This window comes from Cervus canadensis, chromosome 5 (assembly GCF_019320065.1).
Source record: "Cervus canadensis isolate Bull #8, Minnesota chromosome 5, ASM1932006v1, whole genome shotgun sequence".
NCBI classification, from domain to species: Eukaryota; Metazoa; Chordata; class Mammalia; order Artiodactyla; family Cervidae; genus Cervus; species Cervus canadensis.
In genome coordinates, this window is record NC_057390.1 from 28,867,386 (window position 1) to 28,884,160 (window position 16,775).

A 16,775-nucleotide genomic window follows, 5' to 3' on the forward strand; every position below is an offset into this window, starting at 1 on the left:
GTTCAAAGTGAACACCCAAAACAAGGGACTTCACAATTATCTGGTTGTTTCCAGGCCATTTAGAGACCGACAATTTAGACTAACAAGATTGCCTGATTTAATGGCATAACTATATAGTGACTAATCAGCCAGAATGTTCTTCTCAAACACTCATCATCACATTATACTCCTGCTCAAGAACGTGTATTGGCCTCTTAATGCTCCTCACGCCAAATCTAAGGCATTTCTGCCCAGCTTTCAATATGACCTCTGATAAGACCTAAACCTAAGGAGCAGTTTTACCAGTTGCCGATCCTCAACATGCCTAAGGCAGGCCGGTCCTGACCTCCCGCACACTGCTCCCCCAGGCCTACCCTGAGAGGTGGCATTAGACATACCGGAATGAGCAAAGGATCTGGGGTTCAGCTTTGCCACTCACTGTGTGATATCAGCCAAATCACCAAGAAAAACACTAACTCATATTAAAGTGTTTATTAAATGCCATGGCCAGATGAAGCACTGATCTTCATGGTCTCATATAAGTCTCCCAACAACCATGTGAGACAGACACTGTTTTATTCCCCTTTCGTAGATGCTAAAACAGATGCTTTAGAAGTTTGTTCATTTGTTTAACAAACACCAGTTGCTGTGCTGTGTGCCGAGAATATAACAGTAGATGAGACAAGACCTTTGTTCTCATACAGCAGGGAGTGGCCAGAGGCCATGCAATAAACAAGTAAATACAGGAAGTGGATGACTTAGGAAAGTGGTACATACTCTAAAAAGACAGCAGTGTGATGAACAGCAGCTGGGGGTGAGTGGGCAACACTCTTGTAGTCAGGTGGTTAGAGAAGGCTCCTCAGGGGTGCCATTTTCATTTTAGATGTCGAGGTATCAATGTCGTTGAAAAGTCAGCTATGCCGAGGGGACATCTAGGGAACAGGGCTCCAAGCAGCAGAAACTGCAAATGCAAATGCAGTGAGGTCTAATAAGTCTAGTTTGGCCATAGTGAGCTGAGCAAAGGGGAGAGCAGACCCAGTGAGGCCCAGAGGAGGCAGGGCCAGGTCACTCAGGGCCTTGTGGGTCATGATGAAGAGACAGATTTCCTGCAATGGGAAGTCATTGGCAGGTTTCAAATAAGGGAAGGACTTGACTGATTCATACTTTTAAAGATCTCTTTGTGGACTTCCCTGATGGTCCAGGGGTGAAGAATCAGCCTTCCAACACAAGGGACATGGGTTCAATCCCTGATCGGGGAACTAAGATCCCCCACATGCTGAGGATCTCAGCACACCACAACTGGAGAAGCCTGCGCACTACTATGAAGCCAAAAAAGAAAAAAAGATCTTTTTGGCTGCTGTGTGGAAAAGAGGTCAAAAAGCAGGAGGAAGCTGGAGGATTTGTTGGGAGACTGATTTGGTTGTCCCAGCAACATACAATGATTGTGATCAAAGTAGCCCAGTAGTGATGGACATGGAGACAGAGGATGGAGGTGGGGAACTGTTGACCAAAACCATCAACCAGGCACAGTGACAACCACTTGCCTAAGTAGTCTCACAACAGGAGGTCCCAATAAAGAACACGGTGTTGCTGTCAAAAACTAACCAGAATTTGGGAGGGACCAAAAGAAGGAGGAGATAGCCAACTTCCCAGAATCCTTCACACTGGAATCCATCCTGGCTGAGGGATGCATGTGCCACCAGGAAGGGCCCTGAGTCAGACCAAATATGGGCACAGGCAAGATGAGTGGCCTGAGACAACCCGGAAGCTAACCCTGTCACCATAGAACCTGAGACTCCGGGCCACATGGCAGAGCAGCTCTCCTGGGCTCCTTACCCTGCTGCTCTCTAACCAGGCACCCCTTTCCAATAAAGTCTCTTTCTTCATCAGTGCATGTATCTCCCTGGACAATTCATTTCCAAGTGTCAGACAAGAGTCCACTCTTGGGCTCTGGAAGGGGTCCCCCCTCCTGCAACAAAATTGGAGCATATTTTGCAGATTGAGCTGACACGATCTGATGATGAATATGGAACATTAGAGAGAAAGGAATAAGGACAGCTCCTCATGATGGCATGAGATGTTGAGATGAAGAAGACTGGAATAGAGCAGAAATCAAGGGTTCTACTTTGGTCTTCTTAAGTTTTGATACATACTAGGCCTCCACACAGAGACGCCAGTTAGGCTGTTGGACCTCCAGTCTTGAAGCATAGTGTGGAAGATTGGGGTTATTCATCTAGAAGTCATCAGAAGATAGACAGGGTTTAAAGCCAACAGTGTTATAAGGGCTCAAAGAATGTTACCCCAAAATGTTCAACGTTGGCATAAGGATTATTTTGAGCTAGAGGCAATAGAGAAACAACAGATGCAGGAAAAGCTCTCTACCCTTCCTCTATAAGCCCAAAGGTAAGGTATAAATTTTCCTTTGTGAAGGTGTCCCCCCTCCTCTCAACTACAGCAGGAAAGAACAACTTTTAATCACCAGAGACACTTCTCACCCCAAGACTGCAAGAGATAGAGTCTGCACAATAAAGCTTACTAAAATAACCCTTACCTTCCATTGAAAAAAAATTTTTTTGAAAGTGTTAGTCACTCAGTCATGTCCTATTCTTTATGAGCCCATGAACTGTAGCCTGCCAGGCTCCTCTGTCCATAAGTTTCCCCCTCATGTTTACCTTCTCACAACCTATTGCTCCTAGAAGCCCAAACCCTTGTCTGTTCCGTATTATTTCTCCACAATTTACAGCTTTGTTAAAATGGCATATAAGCCCCAGGCTTAATTGCTCTTTCTTTGGGTCTTCAATTCTTTTCTATAAAGGCCTCCATATGCATACATAATAAGCCTTTTCTTATGTCCATCTCTTTCATCAGTTTAATTTGCAGTACTCCAGGTTTAGAACCTAAGGGGACAGAAGAAAAAAGTTTTCCTCTCCTACAGGTCGAGTGACAAGGTCTGGAAAGAGAATCCAGGGAGAAAGGGACCCTCTAACAATAAGAAAGCACAGAGGAGAGGGTTCAGCAAAGGAGACTGGATGGCAGCCAGTGAGGACCAAGGAGCGCGTGGTGCTTCACAAACCAAGAGAAAAGAGGATTTCAAGGAGGGATGGCCGGTGGTATCAAATGTTGCTGAGATGCTGAGTAAGATGAAGATAGGGAAGGCATCACTGGAATTATAGAAAGGAGGTCATGGGGGATCTTACAAGAGCAGACTCAGTGGAAATATGGGGCTGGACTCTGGTTTGGGGTGGATTCAGTGGAGGAAGAGAGATGTTGACTACTCTTTTGAGATGTTTTCCTGTAAAAAGGAGCAGCGAAATGGGGAGGAAGCTGGAGGATGATGCAAAGGGTCAAGGGAGGGGTCTATTAAGAAGAAAATACAGCATATTTGCATACTGGAGGACAGACCAACAGTGCATGGTGTGTGTAACGGCAAAAACAAAGTCTTTGAGAAAGCTGGACAGGATGAGACCCAGTGAGGCAGGCATTTGAAAGTGGGCAGTCCATCTGCTGTTTCAAAGGAGAGGCAGCTCCACATGATGAATGGATTTGGAGTTGTAAAGATGAAAGAGTCTCTGTCTGATTACTTTTATTTTCTCAATGAAGTGTGAGCAGAGAGTGAGGGGTGTGGGAGGCTAGGAAGTCAGCCTCCCTGGGAAGAAGAGGAATAAGCGGTGAACTGACACAGTAGGAACGTAGGAGGAGGGTCTGCGAGGTGGAGTGTCTGGCTGGTCCCCAGGGCCATTAATTTAAAGTTGGACTGGTCAGCATCTTTGCACGATTTTTTCTAGTCACATGGAGCAGCGTGGGCACAGGTTAGGAATGGGTGGAAAGCTGGTATTTTGATGGTACCAGGGTAGGTATAGGGACACAATGCAGGGAGAGAGAGGGGCAAGGAAGCTAAGGGTCCTTGCAGAGAGAGTGAATCTAAGCTGGGTCAAGAAAGGAATGAGGGCCCAAAGAAAATGATGGAAACATCAGAGTAGGAGACTGCAGGTTTGGGGTCCAAGGAATACTATATTGGGGCAACAGAGGATGTGACCTGGAAAGGTGGGAGGTGGTGACCAGAAGGTGGGCTTTGAAGGCAGTGCAGCTCACTAGTCATGGCTTTGAAGGCAGTGCAGTTTATTCACTGGACATGGATGGAACAGAGGACTTGCTGGAGGGGGATAGAGGAAAACACTTCTATAGATGAGATGGTCAAGGAATGTGAGGCTGGGGTCTTGGATGAGTCATGCCTGGGAGACTGGACAGGGGTGGAGATGAAGGCAGTGAGCTGGACTTCTTAAGTGATCAGGAGATGTTCCCTGGCAACCCCACTAGTGAATTACAGAGCTGGAATCCTAAGGCAGGCCAGGGTCCCCAGTACTTGCCCATAATCACTACACTACACTGAAATCTGCATCTTGGTGATGCAAATTTATTCATTCTTAACATGGAGGCACCTACAGGACCAGCCTGCCTGGCTGAATAATGCACAGCAATGAGCTTTATAATGCACTTTCCATGCGCTGTGCATATGCTCTGTTGGTTGGACCACTCCAGCGGATCTGAGCAACTCCAGTCAGAACAGGGCACACCACTCATATCAGCTAATGAAATCCACGCCTCTGAACTGAATTTGACCAGAACCCGTTGACTTTAGGGACTGGGCTGCCTCAGAGATCTGGGGTCTGTGTAGCAATGGCAGTAAGGGGACTTGATGTGGCTGCAGGCTTCCTGACATACTGGCTGCATGCTGCATCTCACTTGAAATGCACTGGTGTCTCTGGCTACTTACAGAAGCACCAGAGTGAATTCCTCTGCAAATTGAAGCTTTCTTTTACAAAGTGAATCATCATCTGATTAAGTGGAGATTTTCATATTTTACTTTTTTGTTAGACTGGTGTCTAAGTAGAGTTGAAAATCCTGGAAATGGCCAATTATTCAAATTTATGTTCATTCCACAAGTATTCATGGAGCCCCTCCCTCCCATGTGCCAAGCCCAGTGCCAGGCACGGGGAGATGGAGCAGAGAACAGGAGAGAGAGGCTCCCGGGTATTGGGAGGGTCAGGCCCTGCAGTTCCACTCAGCATGGGCAGTTTTGTCTTTTCTTTTCCCTCCCTGGCCCGGGCTGTCCCTGCAGCTTTTCTGGCAGGTCCTGGTGTGAGCAGCTCACCACAAGGCGTTCAGAATTCAGAACACTTGGCAGCAAGGGGGTGAGATCGTGGCCATTTGGAAAGGATTAGGGAGAAGTCACGCGGAGTGCGATTTGAGGCTTATGTTTATCTCAACTGTAACTTTCCAGAAAGCTGGGACACCCCATTCCAATAAAAGCTTTCCCAAGTATTTTTAGAGGCATTGTGATGGTGCTCGGCTATGTGGATGAGGTGGTTTTCTGGATTTGTGGAATCGCATTTAGTTACTTAAAATTTCTGTTCAATTTATGAGCCAACATCTGGCTTCTAAGGGGTGCGTCATGGGCTAGTGATGAAGAAGGTAGAGCTATTGAGCTGAGAGGCAGAATTCAGCAGGGCTTCCTTGTGGCCGGAAGCTGCAGCGACGGCCAGGGCCAGATGGGCCATCTGGGCTGGTGGGAGAGCTGGGACCAGAAGCCTGGCTTCATTGTTCAGAACTGAACTTGTCCCACCACTCCTGGGGCACTGGGGCTGAGGCTCAGAATCATCTGGTTTGGTTTCACTCCAGTAATTCTGCCGGGCCCCAGGCAGGGTAGGACAAGGACCCGGCTGACTCAGAGAGCCACGGAGACAGCACTGTCCGCCAGGGGAGCCCCAGCCAGAGTGAGCTGGCTGTCTGCTACACACCTGCCAGCCACTGAGAGATCGTTAAACCAGTGGCCAGTGCACGGCCAGCCCCTCTGGCTCCGCCGGGCATGGAGGGAAAGGCAGGTGCTGCGAGGTTCCTGGAGCCCAGCCTGCGCCCAGCTTTTTCCACTTTCTTTTTATTATTTCCAGCAGTCCAAGGTTTTCAGTTACTCACACTCATTTATTCATTCCATCCATTCAACATACGTTGATTAATCGCCGCCTTTGTGCCAAGCATTCTGCTCCATGATTTGCAGAAACTACCTCTTTGCTTTTTAATTATCTCCATCTCCAGACACAGTGCCCACTTCGTAGTAGTCATTCTTTGCATGGCTGCTGCCATATGGCTGTTACTGTCACTAACTAGCGGTGACAAGCACTTCTAAGACAGGGCTCCTGACCTGGAGGAAGGAGAAAGGACACCTACTGGGTTCTAGGTCCTGTGCCAGACTTTACTATACCTTACCCCACTGAACAGAGGCTGGCATTATTGCCAGGGAAACTGGCATAGAAACAGATAGTGACCACGTGTCTTGGGGCAGTAAGAGGGGCTCCAAGAAGGTCTTGCTTTTGTGGTCTCATCTGAGCTGCAGCTTAAAAACCAAGTTCATTTGGTGAAAAGATGGAAAGAAAGGGAAGACCATCCAGGTGGAGAAAACAGTATGAGCAACGGCCTGGAGCCTGAACACGCCTGGAGTTCAGGGGTGGGGCTGTGGGGGAGGGTGGGTGGAGGGGGGCTGGCCAGAAGTTGAGAGTGGCTAGAGTCAGGGGTGCACTGGCGGGTCCTTGGTTTCATGCATTCCCTCAATGTCTGAGCAGGTTTGCCTCTAAGACATGCCCTTGGATAGTCCTGACCTGGTCATGTCCCCAGACTTTCCTGGCTGGTGTGCTAAAGTGCAGACCTCCGGGTTATTTGCTTTTCTGTTCCCACCTCTCCTTGGCCACTGCTGCTGTCCTAAGTACAAGGCTGAGGGCCTTCAGGTCATGAGATCCTTTCTCTGGGCAGGAGCTTGGTGCAATGGGCCCCGAACATTCCCATCAACACAGCTGCTGGAGTTGTAGTGAGCTCTGCACGGAGTACCATGCTCATCCACACTCTCTTGCCTGCCTGCGGCCTCCCTCAGAAAGGATGCATGGTGGTGTGGGATGGAAAGCCCGCAGCCCTCGGCTCAGCGTAGCCACTGGGGCTACAAGGAGAATGGCAGAACCAAATCCGAATCCCCAAACTGTGCCTGAGCCTCCTCACACTCACCTCCTCTGCCCCCACTACCCAGCAGACCCTAGACTGGGCTGGGACTCATCTCCCTCTGTGGAGTGGCTCAGGGGCAACAGAGAGGTTCTTGTGCAGTCAGGGCTCCTGAATCTTCTATCCTGCCACTGATTTCTTTGCCCTGTAACCCTAGGCAAGTTGCTTAACCTCTCTGAGCTGTTTCATCATCTGTGAAATGGGAATACAGCATTCTCTTTGCTGTTCTGGGGTTTGGGGAAAGATTCCTGAGTAAACACAAGTAAAAACACTGTAAACAGGCAAACATAACACGTGTGGATGGGGGGGATGGTGGTAATAATCAAAGAGATCAGAGATGCTCCAGTTACCCTTTGGCTCCCCAGAACAAAGGCCCTGACTCCTGGCAGGGTGGAGTCTGGAGAGGGAACGTTCTGGCAGGCTCTTCAGCCTTGCCTCTCCTGCCCTAGACCTGGGGATGCTGTCTCCACCCATTGAGGGAGCTGAGGAGCCCCAGGATGAAAGGAGTAGCAGCAGCCTGGCTCCCCCCACAATGGGGTGATGCCATCGTGCCATCCTACCACTGCCTCTCCCCACAGTCCCAACACCAGACCCGCCTCAGAGAAGCGTGGGGAGGCCAGGTCTCAGCTCCATGACCTCCCCCTAAGCCCAGGCTATGCCAAGAGGCGCCGGCCCACCAAACCCAGAGGGTGGGCAGCGGGGGGATAGAGGGTGGCTTTCCAGGGCTCTGCTTGAGGGGTGAGGACCAGAGACACAGCAGGGGACACCAGTCTAAACCACCACTCGGTCACTCGTTCAGTTATTCACCAATCATCTTTAAAAAGATCAAACAGCACACACACGAGGCATTAAAAATTCCAGTTGAAGACCCAAAGAAAATGCATTTTAAAGAGGTCCCTCCCAGGTCAGTTATGTAACAGCATCAGACAGCAATGCGCCCCCGAGATAGCGGCCCATGAGAGGGTGGTAGATGCCACAGGGCAGGGGCGGTGAGACCCAGAGGGCTGGACGCAGAACGGTGGGTCAGGGCTGAGCTCAGCTTCCCTTTGCGCAGGGGGGCAGTGCAGGGCTCGCCCATGAGGCTCACCCTGTTCTGAGGGGCTGATGCTTTCTGAGGGCTTGCCAGGCACTGCACATACAGATTAGCTCCTTCTTCCCTTGTGGGCGCCCATGGGCAGGGAGCATTGCTATCCTCACTTTTCAGAGGAGGAAACTGAGGTGAGAAGAGGCATGCCCTCTCACTAGGAGCGCGCGGCTCGGAAGTGGCAGAACTGGGACCGGGACCCAGGCTGCAGAGTTGGTGTGCTTAGCCTGCACTGAGGGCACCAGAGGATGTGAGCAAGCCACCTTCCCAGATATGAGAGCATCAGAGCTGGAGGGGACCCAGGTGACCCCGGCACTCCCTACTTTTAGGAATGAAGACGCTGCGGCCCCGCCTGGTGACCGTTCCTGCTTACAGCCATGCAGCCAGTGAGGGGCAGAGCGGGTCTAGGCTGCAGTCCCTGACTCACTGCTGCTGCTTTATACCCACGCTGTGTCCAGTGCACTCTGGGAACCAAGGATATGGGCATCTCTCGGAGCTAGTGAGGAATGCAGAGTCTCAGGGTCCACCCAGACCTCCTGAAACTGACACCCGCACTATGATCAAAGCTAGTAATTCGGATACTGTCTTGATTGAGAAGCACGGCTCTGTGCTGCCCCGCCTTCTTGGTCGGCAGTATCTGTTACTGGGAAAATAATGCCTTTGTGTCCAGACACTGTAAGACTTCAGCTACTGTCTTCTTTCTGTAATAGGTGGCTTGCTGTTTTTTTGTTGACAAAAAGGTATAAATGCTTGGAGAAAGTTCTAGAGGATTTTTACAGCTGGAATATTCTAGAGATAGGTATCTGCTCCATGTGGCACAGTTCTGGGCCAGTCCAGGCTGGGGTCCTTGGGCACAGTCAGGATCAAAGGGACACACCCTCTCCGTCAGCTGGCTTGCCCTGAAGTGGTGGCAGACATCCCCGGGAATGCAGGGGACGGGAAGGAAGAGGCTCCAGGTATTCCCTCTCTGTTTTTGATGGCTGGGAAGCTGTTCCTGTTTTCCTTCCTGCCCTTCTCCACTCACCCAAATTCCCCAAAGGAAGTGGCCCTCAGTAAAGCAAGAGAGGCTGAAGATGCTGAAGCCACTGCCCTGGTCAGGGGTCAGCTCAGTCCCAGGGTCTGAGCGCAATCCTGGAGAAAACCAAGTGGACCTGTGGCTGTTTCCATGGAGCAATTTGCTGGGTAACTGTCTAGTCTCTTCTAGGCTCTGTAGAGGCTGTAGGCTCAGCTCAGGAGAGATCAGACAGTCCTTCACTCCAAAGGGACTGGCCCCAAGAGCCATGAAGAATGGCAGTGTCTCCTGACTATCAATTTCACTGCTGGGAATTCAACCCAAGGAGATATTGCATGAAGAAAAGGCCATCTGCATAAAGATAATCACTGTGGTATTACTCAAAATAGCTCCCCAAACTGAGAACCACACCCAGACACCCAGCAATGGGGGTAGTAAATTATAGCACATCATTTAGAGAGAATATTAGGCACTCATTAAAATTAGTATGTGGTGCTTCCCTGGTGGTCCAGTGGTTAAGAATCCATCTTACAATGCAAGGGATACCAGTTCGATCTCTGGTCTGGGAAGATCCCACATATTGCAGAGCAACTAAGCCCCTGCACCACAACTACTGAGCCTGTGCTCTGGAGCCCACAAACTGTAACTACTGAAGCCCATGCAACTATACAGCCTGCGCTCCACAATAGGAGAGACGCCACCACAATGAGGAACCAGCAAACCACAATGAAGAGTAGCCCCCGCTTGCTGCAACTAGAGAAAGTCCACGTGCAGCAACAAAGACACACGCAGCTAAAAAATAAATAAATAAAATGAGTGTGTGAAGGACATGTTGAAGGATGGAAACAACACTGATGACATTATAAAATGTTAGACCAAAAGCAGTTCAGCACTTGTCAATCAGTTTCCTTTCATTTTCCTACAAAAGAAAGTACTGCAAGGGACCTTGCAAAAATGAAAACAGTTATATGAGGGCAGAGTATTATGAGTTATCATAATTATTGACCATTTACAATGTGCTGGGTCCAGTGCTAGTTGCTGAGGAAGGAGCAATGAATTAGAATGCATTTTCCTCGCTGTCCATCTGGAGTTCCAAATCTAATGATGGATTTCCACCCCACCCCCACAAATGTCCTTCAAAGTTGTCACAGCATCATCTTCCAATTAAAAAAAAAAAACAAACTGATGAGAGAAATAAGCAAATAAAGGTGCTCCTCTCCTTCTGGGTAATATATTTTACTCCTAGCATCAGAGACAGCTCCAGCTGGATTACATACATGTCAGAAGAAAACCGAGTGTAAATGTGGTAGTGACATTTCGGTCTTATAATGTCTTAGTTTCCTTTGAAACAAAAACATTTTAAAAACTCCATATTAAAAAGGAAGAAAAAAGTTAGAACTTGTTACTAATCTTGCAGTTGAATAATTAAGTATGCCTAATTCTGAAAGTAGCAAGCTAAATTATGCAGTGCCAAAAGTGACATCTCTTATACCTACACCATCCCGGCTAGAGCGGCATGGTTTTAGCTTTATAGCTAAAATACGCTGCCAGAAAACCTAATAAAAGGAAGCAAAAATATTTCTGTTTATATCAAGCTGCCATTTGAGAGAGACTTTTAAATATGTTCTTCCCTATGTGTAAATCTGACAGCAGTTGCATAATTAAAACCCCAGTGGAGAGTTTCCTTTTAATCTTTTCAAAGTAAACCAATAAAACATCCTTTAGGATATGAAATGACATATTAATACTCTTTGTATGTTTGAATATCATTCACCTAGGGACTACCTCCAAGAATACTGTTTAGTGCTAAAAGAACACCAGTTACTGTCTTTATCTTCAGGAGTTCAAGTTATCATGGGAGATGCAGATAACAACATGCCACAGGCGATACATGCATGGTTGTGAGTTCTGCTTGCTTAGGATTTTGTTAAATGGAGGAATGAATAACTGGATGCATTTACATTAAAACAAACTTGATTTCATCTCCTTGGGAATATGTCACAGAGCATAAATGGGAGAAATAATTGCCCAGGATTTCAGTTCAGTGTAAGCAATCAATATGAATAATTTAGACCACAAAGTGGATTTTTATTTTACTTGAGCTATTCAGACTGAATTTCTATTCAGCCTCAACTACCATTGAACAATCACTGGTAAATCTTCCCACTGGGTCTGTGTTGTGTGGACACACATGTGTCTCACAATTGCAGATTACCTAGCTCCAGATATGGGCCTTGCTCAAGCCAAATGTCAGGACAAATATTCTACCTCATTAGGACGTTTCATCTAACCTGAGTATACACAGCCACACCTGAATTTTTCTTCTATCTCTCCCTCTAGCTGGAGGCCCATTCCTGCCCCTTCTTTCCCTCCTCTACACACCCACCCACACACACACACACACACACACACACAAACTAGTGCAAAAGAAGGCAGAGAGCAAGTGGCTACTGTTCTTGGACCAGAATTTACCCAAATGTCTCCTACTTGCTAGCATTCCTGTCTCTGACCTTCTTGGTACTGGCTCTTGTCTTCCCAGCTGTCTAAGACTTGCCAGATGCTTCTTTCTAGCCTGTCTGAACTCTAAGATGTGTCTGATCCTTCAAGTTCTCTCTGGACTTAATTGTTGGCCTGACCAACAGACCAGTCTGTCTGCCCAGCCCTGCTGCGGTGTCAGACACACACACACATTAAATACTTCAGCCTCAAACAAGAATGTGCCCACCAATTATATGAATGAAACTGGCAGAATAAACACAGCATAACTTGGATTCTGGACCCAGCTGAACACATAATTAACTGTGACCCGAGACACATCCCTTAACACTCTGAGCCACATGGGGCTGGACCAAAGGACTCCTCCTTGTTCCAATCATCATTAGTGAGGCTAGCCAAGATGTAGTGCCCGTGAACATTGCAATTCAACTGCCCTTGTTGGAATATGCTTCAACCCTTGCCTTGTAGAATAAGCTTTAACCTTTCAAAATATAGCACTCAGGGCCTGATATACACATTATATGACAATATACCATATTTATGGGATAAATGATGGCAGAGTTTTCTACACTAAGGTCTAGACAAATCTGTTAGCTGGGTCTACACAATACAAGAAAACGTCCACATTGTTGCATGGAGCATTCACACTGTGATATTCAAATAAAACTGAGTGCATGCTAATTTTCCTCTTCACTGGGTGACATGGTAGATACCGAATCCTGACGGCCCATTTTGGACTCAGATTTGGCTCCCTGAGCTGCTGAATCCATAAAAGCACCAGTAGTGATAATCATTGTCTCTGAAGACTCAGGGCATTTAAGGGAAAGGAACTATATAAACAGAAGTGAAACTGACGTATGTAGGTCTTTACTTAAATTTCATCCAAGTACATTTTTGCAAAAGAAGACTGAAATAAAAATCATGCTACTTCAGGATTCAGCAGAACTTATCTAACTGCCTGAGACCATGACAGCAGATGGGTCACTGGCAGAGACCCTGCTACCTATGTGGCTCTCTTGGCACCTCTGCAAAGGGGCTAGTTGAATGCTGAGCTGTCCACCAGCTGATTCTGGTCCCTAAATGCAGCTCTTATCCAAGATGAATGTCTCCCTGCAGCAGATTTTGGAAACAATGTGCTGGGTCATTTGTAACATAGCCACAAGCTTCAACATAGTCCTCCTACAAGGCTTGCCTACATTCCCAAACACAAATCAAGAAAGAGAACATAGTTTCTTTCTGCTTGACTAAAAATCAGCCAATCCTGCCAGTAGATTAAAGGCTCAGGCTTGGAACAATTTGCCAACATGTTGACTTGATTTTGTGCATAGGGCTGAAAAGAAGCTGTAGAAGCCATGGCTGGGCAGTGAATAAAGGCAGTGAATGAATGAAGAAGGGAGCTCATCAGAAAGGCACAGGGACCACAGGTCACTGGAATGAGGCCCCATCTAGACGGACTCATGGCCTGCAGGGGAAGGAGACATTGCTGTCACCTTTTCCCTTAACCAGTGGGTCCCATTAGGAAGCCAAAGTCAGAGCACACCGCCGGGACAGAAATGCTGTGACTGTCCAATATGTGCACAGGTGTGCCTCTAGGTGAAAGCAAATGGGTGCGTTTAAAAGAGGAAGAACATAAATCAATAATGAGCTATGAACACATGATGTCATCAGGACTAAGCATCTTTAGCACTTTTAAAGCACTTAAAAAAAAAACTAGTTGCTATAGCAACTTGATGCAGTTCTTAAAAGGGGATTTTTTTTAAGGGGGTCATTTTATATCTTCAATCACCATAACAACATGATATAGCTTTTACAGGGTATTTTAATCCAATTTGTTTGTGCTTTGGACTTGGGCCATATTTGCCTTTTCTATTTTAAGTCATCAGATCAAACATGACACATGAAAATTCATTGAAAAGAAGTCCTTTCGTAGACTGTACATATACGCTCAGAGAGCCACCTCTAGTTGCTCATGCTCTGCACATGGATGCAGTCTTTCTGCCTTCCAGCAGCCATCTGCAATGGCTTACACTGGGCAGTTAGTCCATACCCCATCTCTAAGCTGGTGTACCACTCCAGGCCAGAATTCACCCAGAGAAGGCTGCCTACGAAATCCTTCACCTTTCAGTCCTGTGACTCCAGTCCCCTCTGCCAAACCTACCACCAGCAGATAGTGCTTTGGGGTGACTGGAAGCAAGAGCAGCCAAATGCTTTTTTTCACCCTGGGACTCAAAGGAGGAGTGGATGAGACACAGAGTCATGCCAAAGTAACAATCTTGTATTTATTCTGCACTCTATACAGTAATGGGAGGAGATCTGTCGCACATGACACCCGGAAATGGGGGGATGCACAAAGTGGGTAAGAGAAGAAGAGAGACAGAGACAGGGTGGAGTGGGGAGCCGTGGTGGCTCCTGAACCTCTATAGAAGAAGCTCAGAGGAGGGTAAAAGAAGTGGGGGGAAGGGCTTCAAGGAACATTTACACAGCATTTCCTGTACTGTTACAAAACCATGAGCTGTTTTTACTGCAAATAAGAGGAAGGGATGATGGAAAGTATAGAGAAGCTAACCCCTGCATACAAGCTACCCCTTGGTGCCAATATTTATTGGAAAAGATAACAAGGTTACAAAGAAAAGAGGTCAAGAAATTGGAGGGAAATTGCAGGGTGGATAGTAAGGGCAGAAAACCAGAATAAGAGCAGCTGAAGTCCTATTCTCCAAGTCTAATGGGTTTTTGCTTTGGGAAGGGATGGTACAGACTGTAGGGAAAAGGTGGAAGGAGACCTGGGGATTAGTCTGAAAAATGGTCACCTTTTCCAAGGTAAAGGGTCTAGAGGACTCGGGAAAACGCATGGGAAAAGAAAGAAGAGAGGGAAAAGAGACAAAAACGCTAGGAGAGAGAAAGGGCTTTCCAGATTACCTGGATGAGGAAACCGAGGACCGGGGGCCGTGAGAAATAAGAAGGAAGCCCCAGGCCCCCCATACATACTCTCCCCTGTCCTTTTCAGAAGCGAACACTGAGACACAAGAGGTTAGGTCACGGAGTTGGCAAGCGCTGGAGCGCGGGCGGCCCCCGGTCTGCCCAGTACCTGGGTAAGGGTTCTCCCCGTTTGGCCTCTCGGCCGGGCAGTCACCACTGGGTAAGCGCCAGTGATGGGCCTTTCAGGCCACCTCCCGCGCCTAAAGCCAGTAAAGAGGGACACGAAGCAGGAAGAGAGGGACTGGCGGGGAGGAGAGGGCGCGATGAAAGTAAGCACTCGGGCATTAGAAGGGAAGAGGAAGCCGAGGGACGCGGCTCGAGCCCCGGAGCAGTGGAAAGGGCAGCAGGTGAAAGACGCGGAGAGGAAAGTGGCGCGCCGGGCGCGTAGCTCACCTATGGTCGACACCACTGTGCCCACGAAGTAGAAGGCGCCGGGGAAGTCCCAGCGCGGGCGCAGCGCATCGGCTCGGACGCCGGCTGCCAGCGCGGCCTCGTAGTGCCGGAGGAAGGCGCGCAGCTCCGGCTCGGCCACGCCGTGCGCCGCGCTGAAGTTGCGCAGCGTGGCGCCCCAGCGCGCCCGTGCCTCCGCCTCGCCCGGACTCTCGAGTGCCGAGAAGACGGTGGCGCCCGCCACCAGGTAGAGGCCGATGAGCGCCGCCAGCAGTACGAAGCGGCCCGTGTCCTCGTTGAGGTGTGAGCGGCGGCAGCAGCAGCAACAGCAGGAGGGGCGCGGCAGGCGGCGGCGGCAGCGGCGGGGCGGGGGCCGGGGGCTGCGGGAGGACATGGTCCGGAGCTCAGCCCCGGGGCCGGGGCGGCGCTCGGGGCCCGGGCCGCGACATCTCCCCCGCGGGAGCAGAAACGTGAGGATGGTGACCAGGGGACTGGGGCCGCCGCGGAGCAGCCCGGACGGCAGGGCGCCTTCGCCTCCTCCTCGGCGCTCAGGCCGCACACGGGTCCCGCGGCCCTTCGGGGGCCAGAGCTGGGGCGCTCCTCTCCGCGCCCCGACGCCTGGCCGGCTCCCGCGGCTCCTCACCCACCGCCCTCGTGCGCGGGGGTCTCAAGGTAGGCCCCTGCCGCCTTGTGGCCGGAGTCCGCGGGGCCCCGGGCCTCATACTCCCCTCCAATCAGGCCGCGGACTGCGGGCGGGGCGGGCTGTAGAGCCCGGGCGCCTAGGACTGGGACAGGGCAGCAGGGCTCGGAGAGAGACCCCGGGGGCGTCCCATGAGGCGTTCCTGCCAAGCGGCTCCCAGACGCAGGCTCCGTGGGCAGTCCAGCTCCCGCCCCCGGGCTTGAGCTGGCGGCGTCGGCTTCGGAGCCTTGGAACCGAGCAGAGTCCGGGGAAGCGCTCCCTTTCCAGCTCCAGCCGGAGAGCCGCCCGCCAGGGAGAGGCGGAGTCACCGGCGCCCGGGGCGGGGTGTTGGGGGTTGGGGAGTAAGGACGGGAGAGAAGGGGTGGGGAGCTGGGCTCCTGCGACGCCTTCCCGGTCGTTCCGGTGACACCAATGCGGGGCACCGAAGCAGGTGTCCGGGCTGCGGTGCAGCTACCACCGCGCCGGGGAACACCGTCCAGTCCCTCCCTGCGCTTCAGCCCCGGAATCCCTCCCTTATGTCCAAGCGGCCGCCAAACTTTGCTCAACTTGACGTTGCCCTGCGGTCTCAGGTGCTGGAGGCCGAAAGTCGCTAGTTCCCCAACACCCGGTTCTCGGGCTCCAGTCCGAAGTTTAAGTTCCCTTTCGCTCGCTTCTTCTTCCTGGATCCATCCGCGGCGCCCGGTCTCGGAGAGTTCCTTCGGGGGAAAGGATCCTACTTAGGCGCGGGGGTGGGGTCACTGGGCTCCGGGCGGCGGGAGAACGAGGGCGTCTCCTCCCCCTGCCTACCGAGAGGGCGGCCGGCGTCAGCACCGCGGACAGCGCATCGGTGCGGCAGCCGCGGGGCGGGCTGCGCTCGGGCTGCGGGGACGCGCGGCACGGGCCCAGCCGGTCACCCTGATGCGCTACGCTCCCCAAACCCTCTCTTTCCCTTTCTGCCTCCCGTGTGTCCCCTCGACCCCTAAGGCAGGTGCGGTCGCTGAAGCAGAGTGCTGGCAGGGCGGGGACGCTGCGGAATAGAGACGGGGGAGGAGTCAAGCGCGAGTAGGGGACCAAGGTGCCTCGGGAGAAGGGAGCGTTCAGGCCCACCCGGGGTC

At 50.5% G+C, this 16,775-nt stretch overlaps 2 protein-coding genes across 2 annotated transcripts in view; one reads left to right on the plus strand and one right to left on the minus strand.

Moving 5' to 3' along the window:
- The window catches only part of KCNK12 (potassium two pore domain channel subfamily K member 12), a 52,378-nt gene extending 37,003 nt beyond the window's left edge, over positions 1-15,375 (minus strand). Inside the window, exon 1 of the mRNA XM_043468506.1 lies at positions 14,985-15,375. Within this exon, the coding sequence (XP_043324441.1) occupies positions 14,985-15,375 (391 nt within the window). The remainder of the gene's footprint in view (positions 1-14,984) is intronic.
- LOC122442464 (proline-rich proteoglycan 2-like) lies at positions 15,374-16,274 on the plus strand. The gene is made up of 2 exons (XM_043470339.1): positions 15,374-16,005; positions 16,112-16,274. The coding sequence occupies exons 1-2, from the start codon at positions 15,374-15,376 to the stop codon at positions 16,272-16,274; spliced, it is 795 nt and encodes a 264-aa protein (XP_043326274.1).
- The last annotated feature ends 501 nt before the right edge of the window (positions 16,275-16,775 follow it).

Bases quoted from the DNA above. Each gene is read 5' to 3' on its own strand.
- LOC122442464 (XM_043470339.1), top strand. From the start codon at position 15,374: ATGGTCCGGAGCTCAGCCCCGGGGCCGGGGCGGCGCTCGGGGCCCGGG. The intron at 16,006-16,111 runs GTGTTGGGGGTT...GCACCGAAGCAG, and splicing joins TCACCGGCGCCCGGGGCGGG to GTGTCCGGGCTGCGGTGCAG.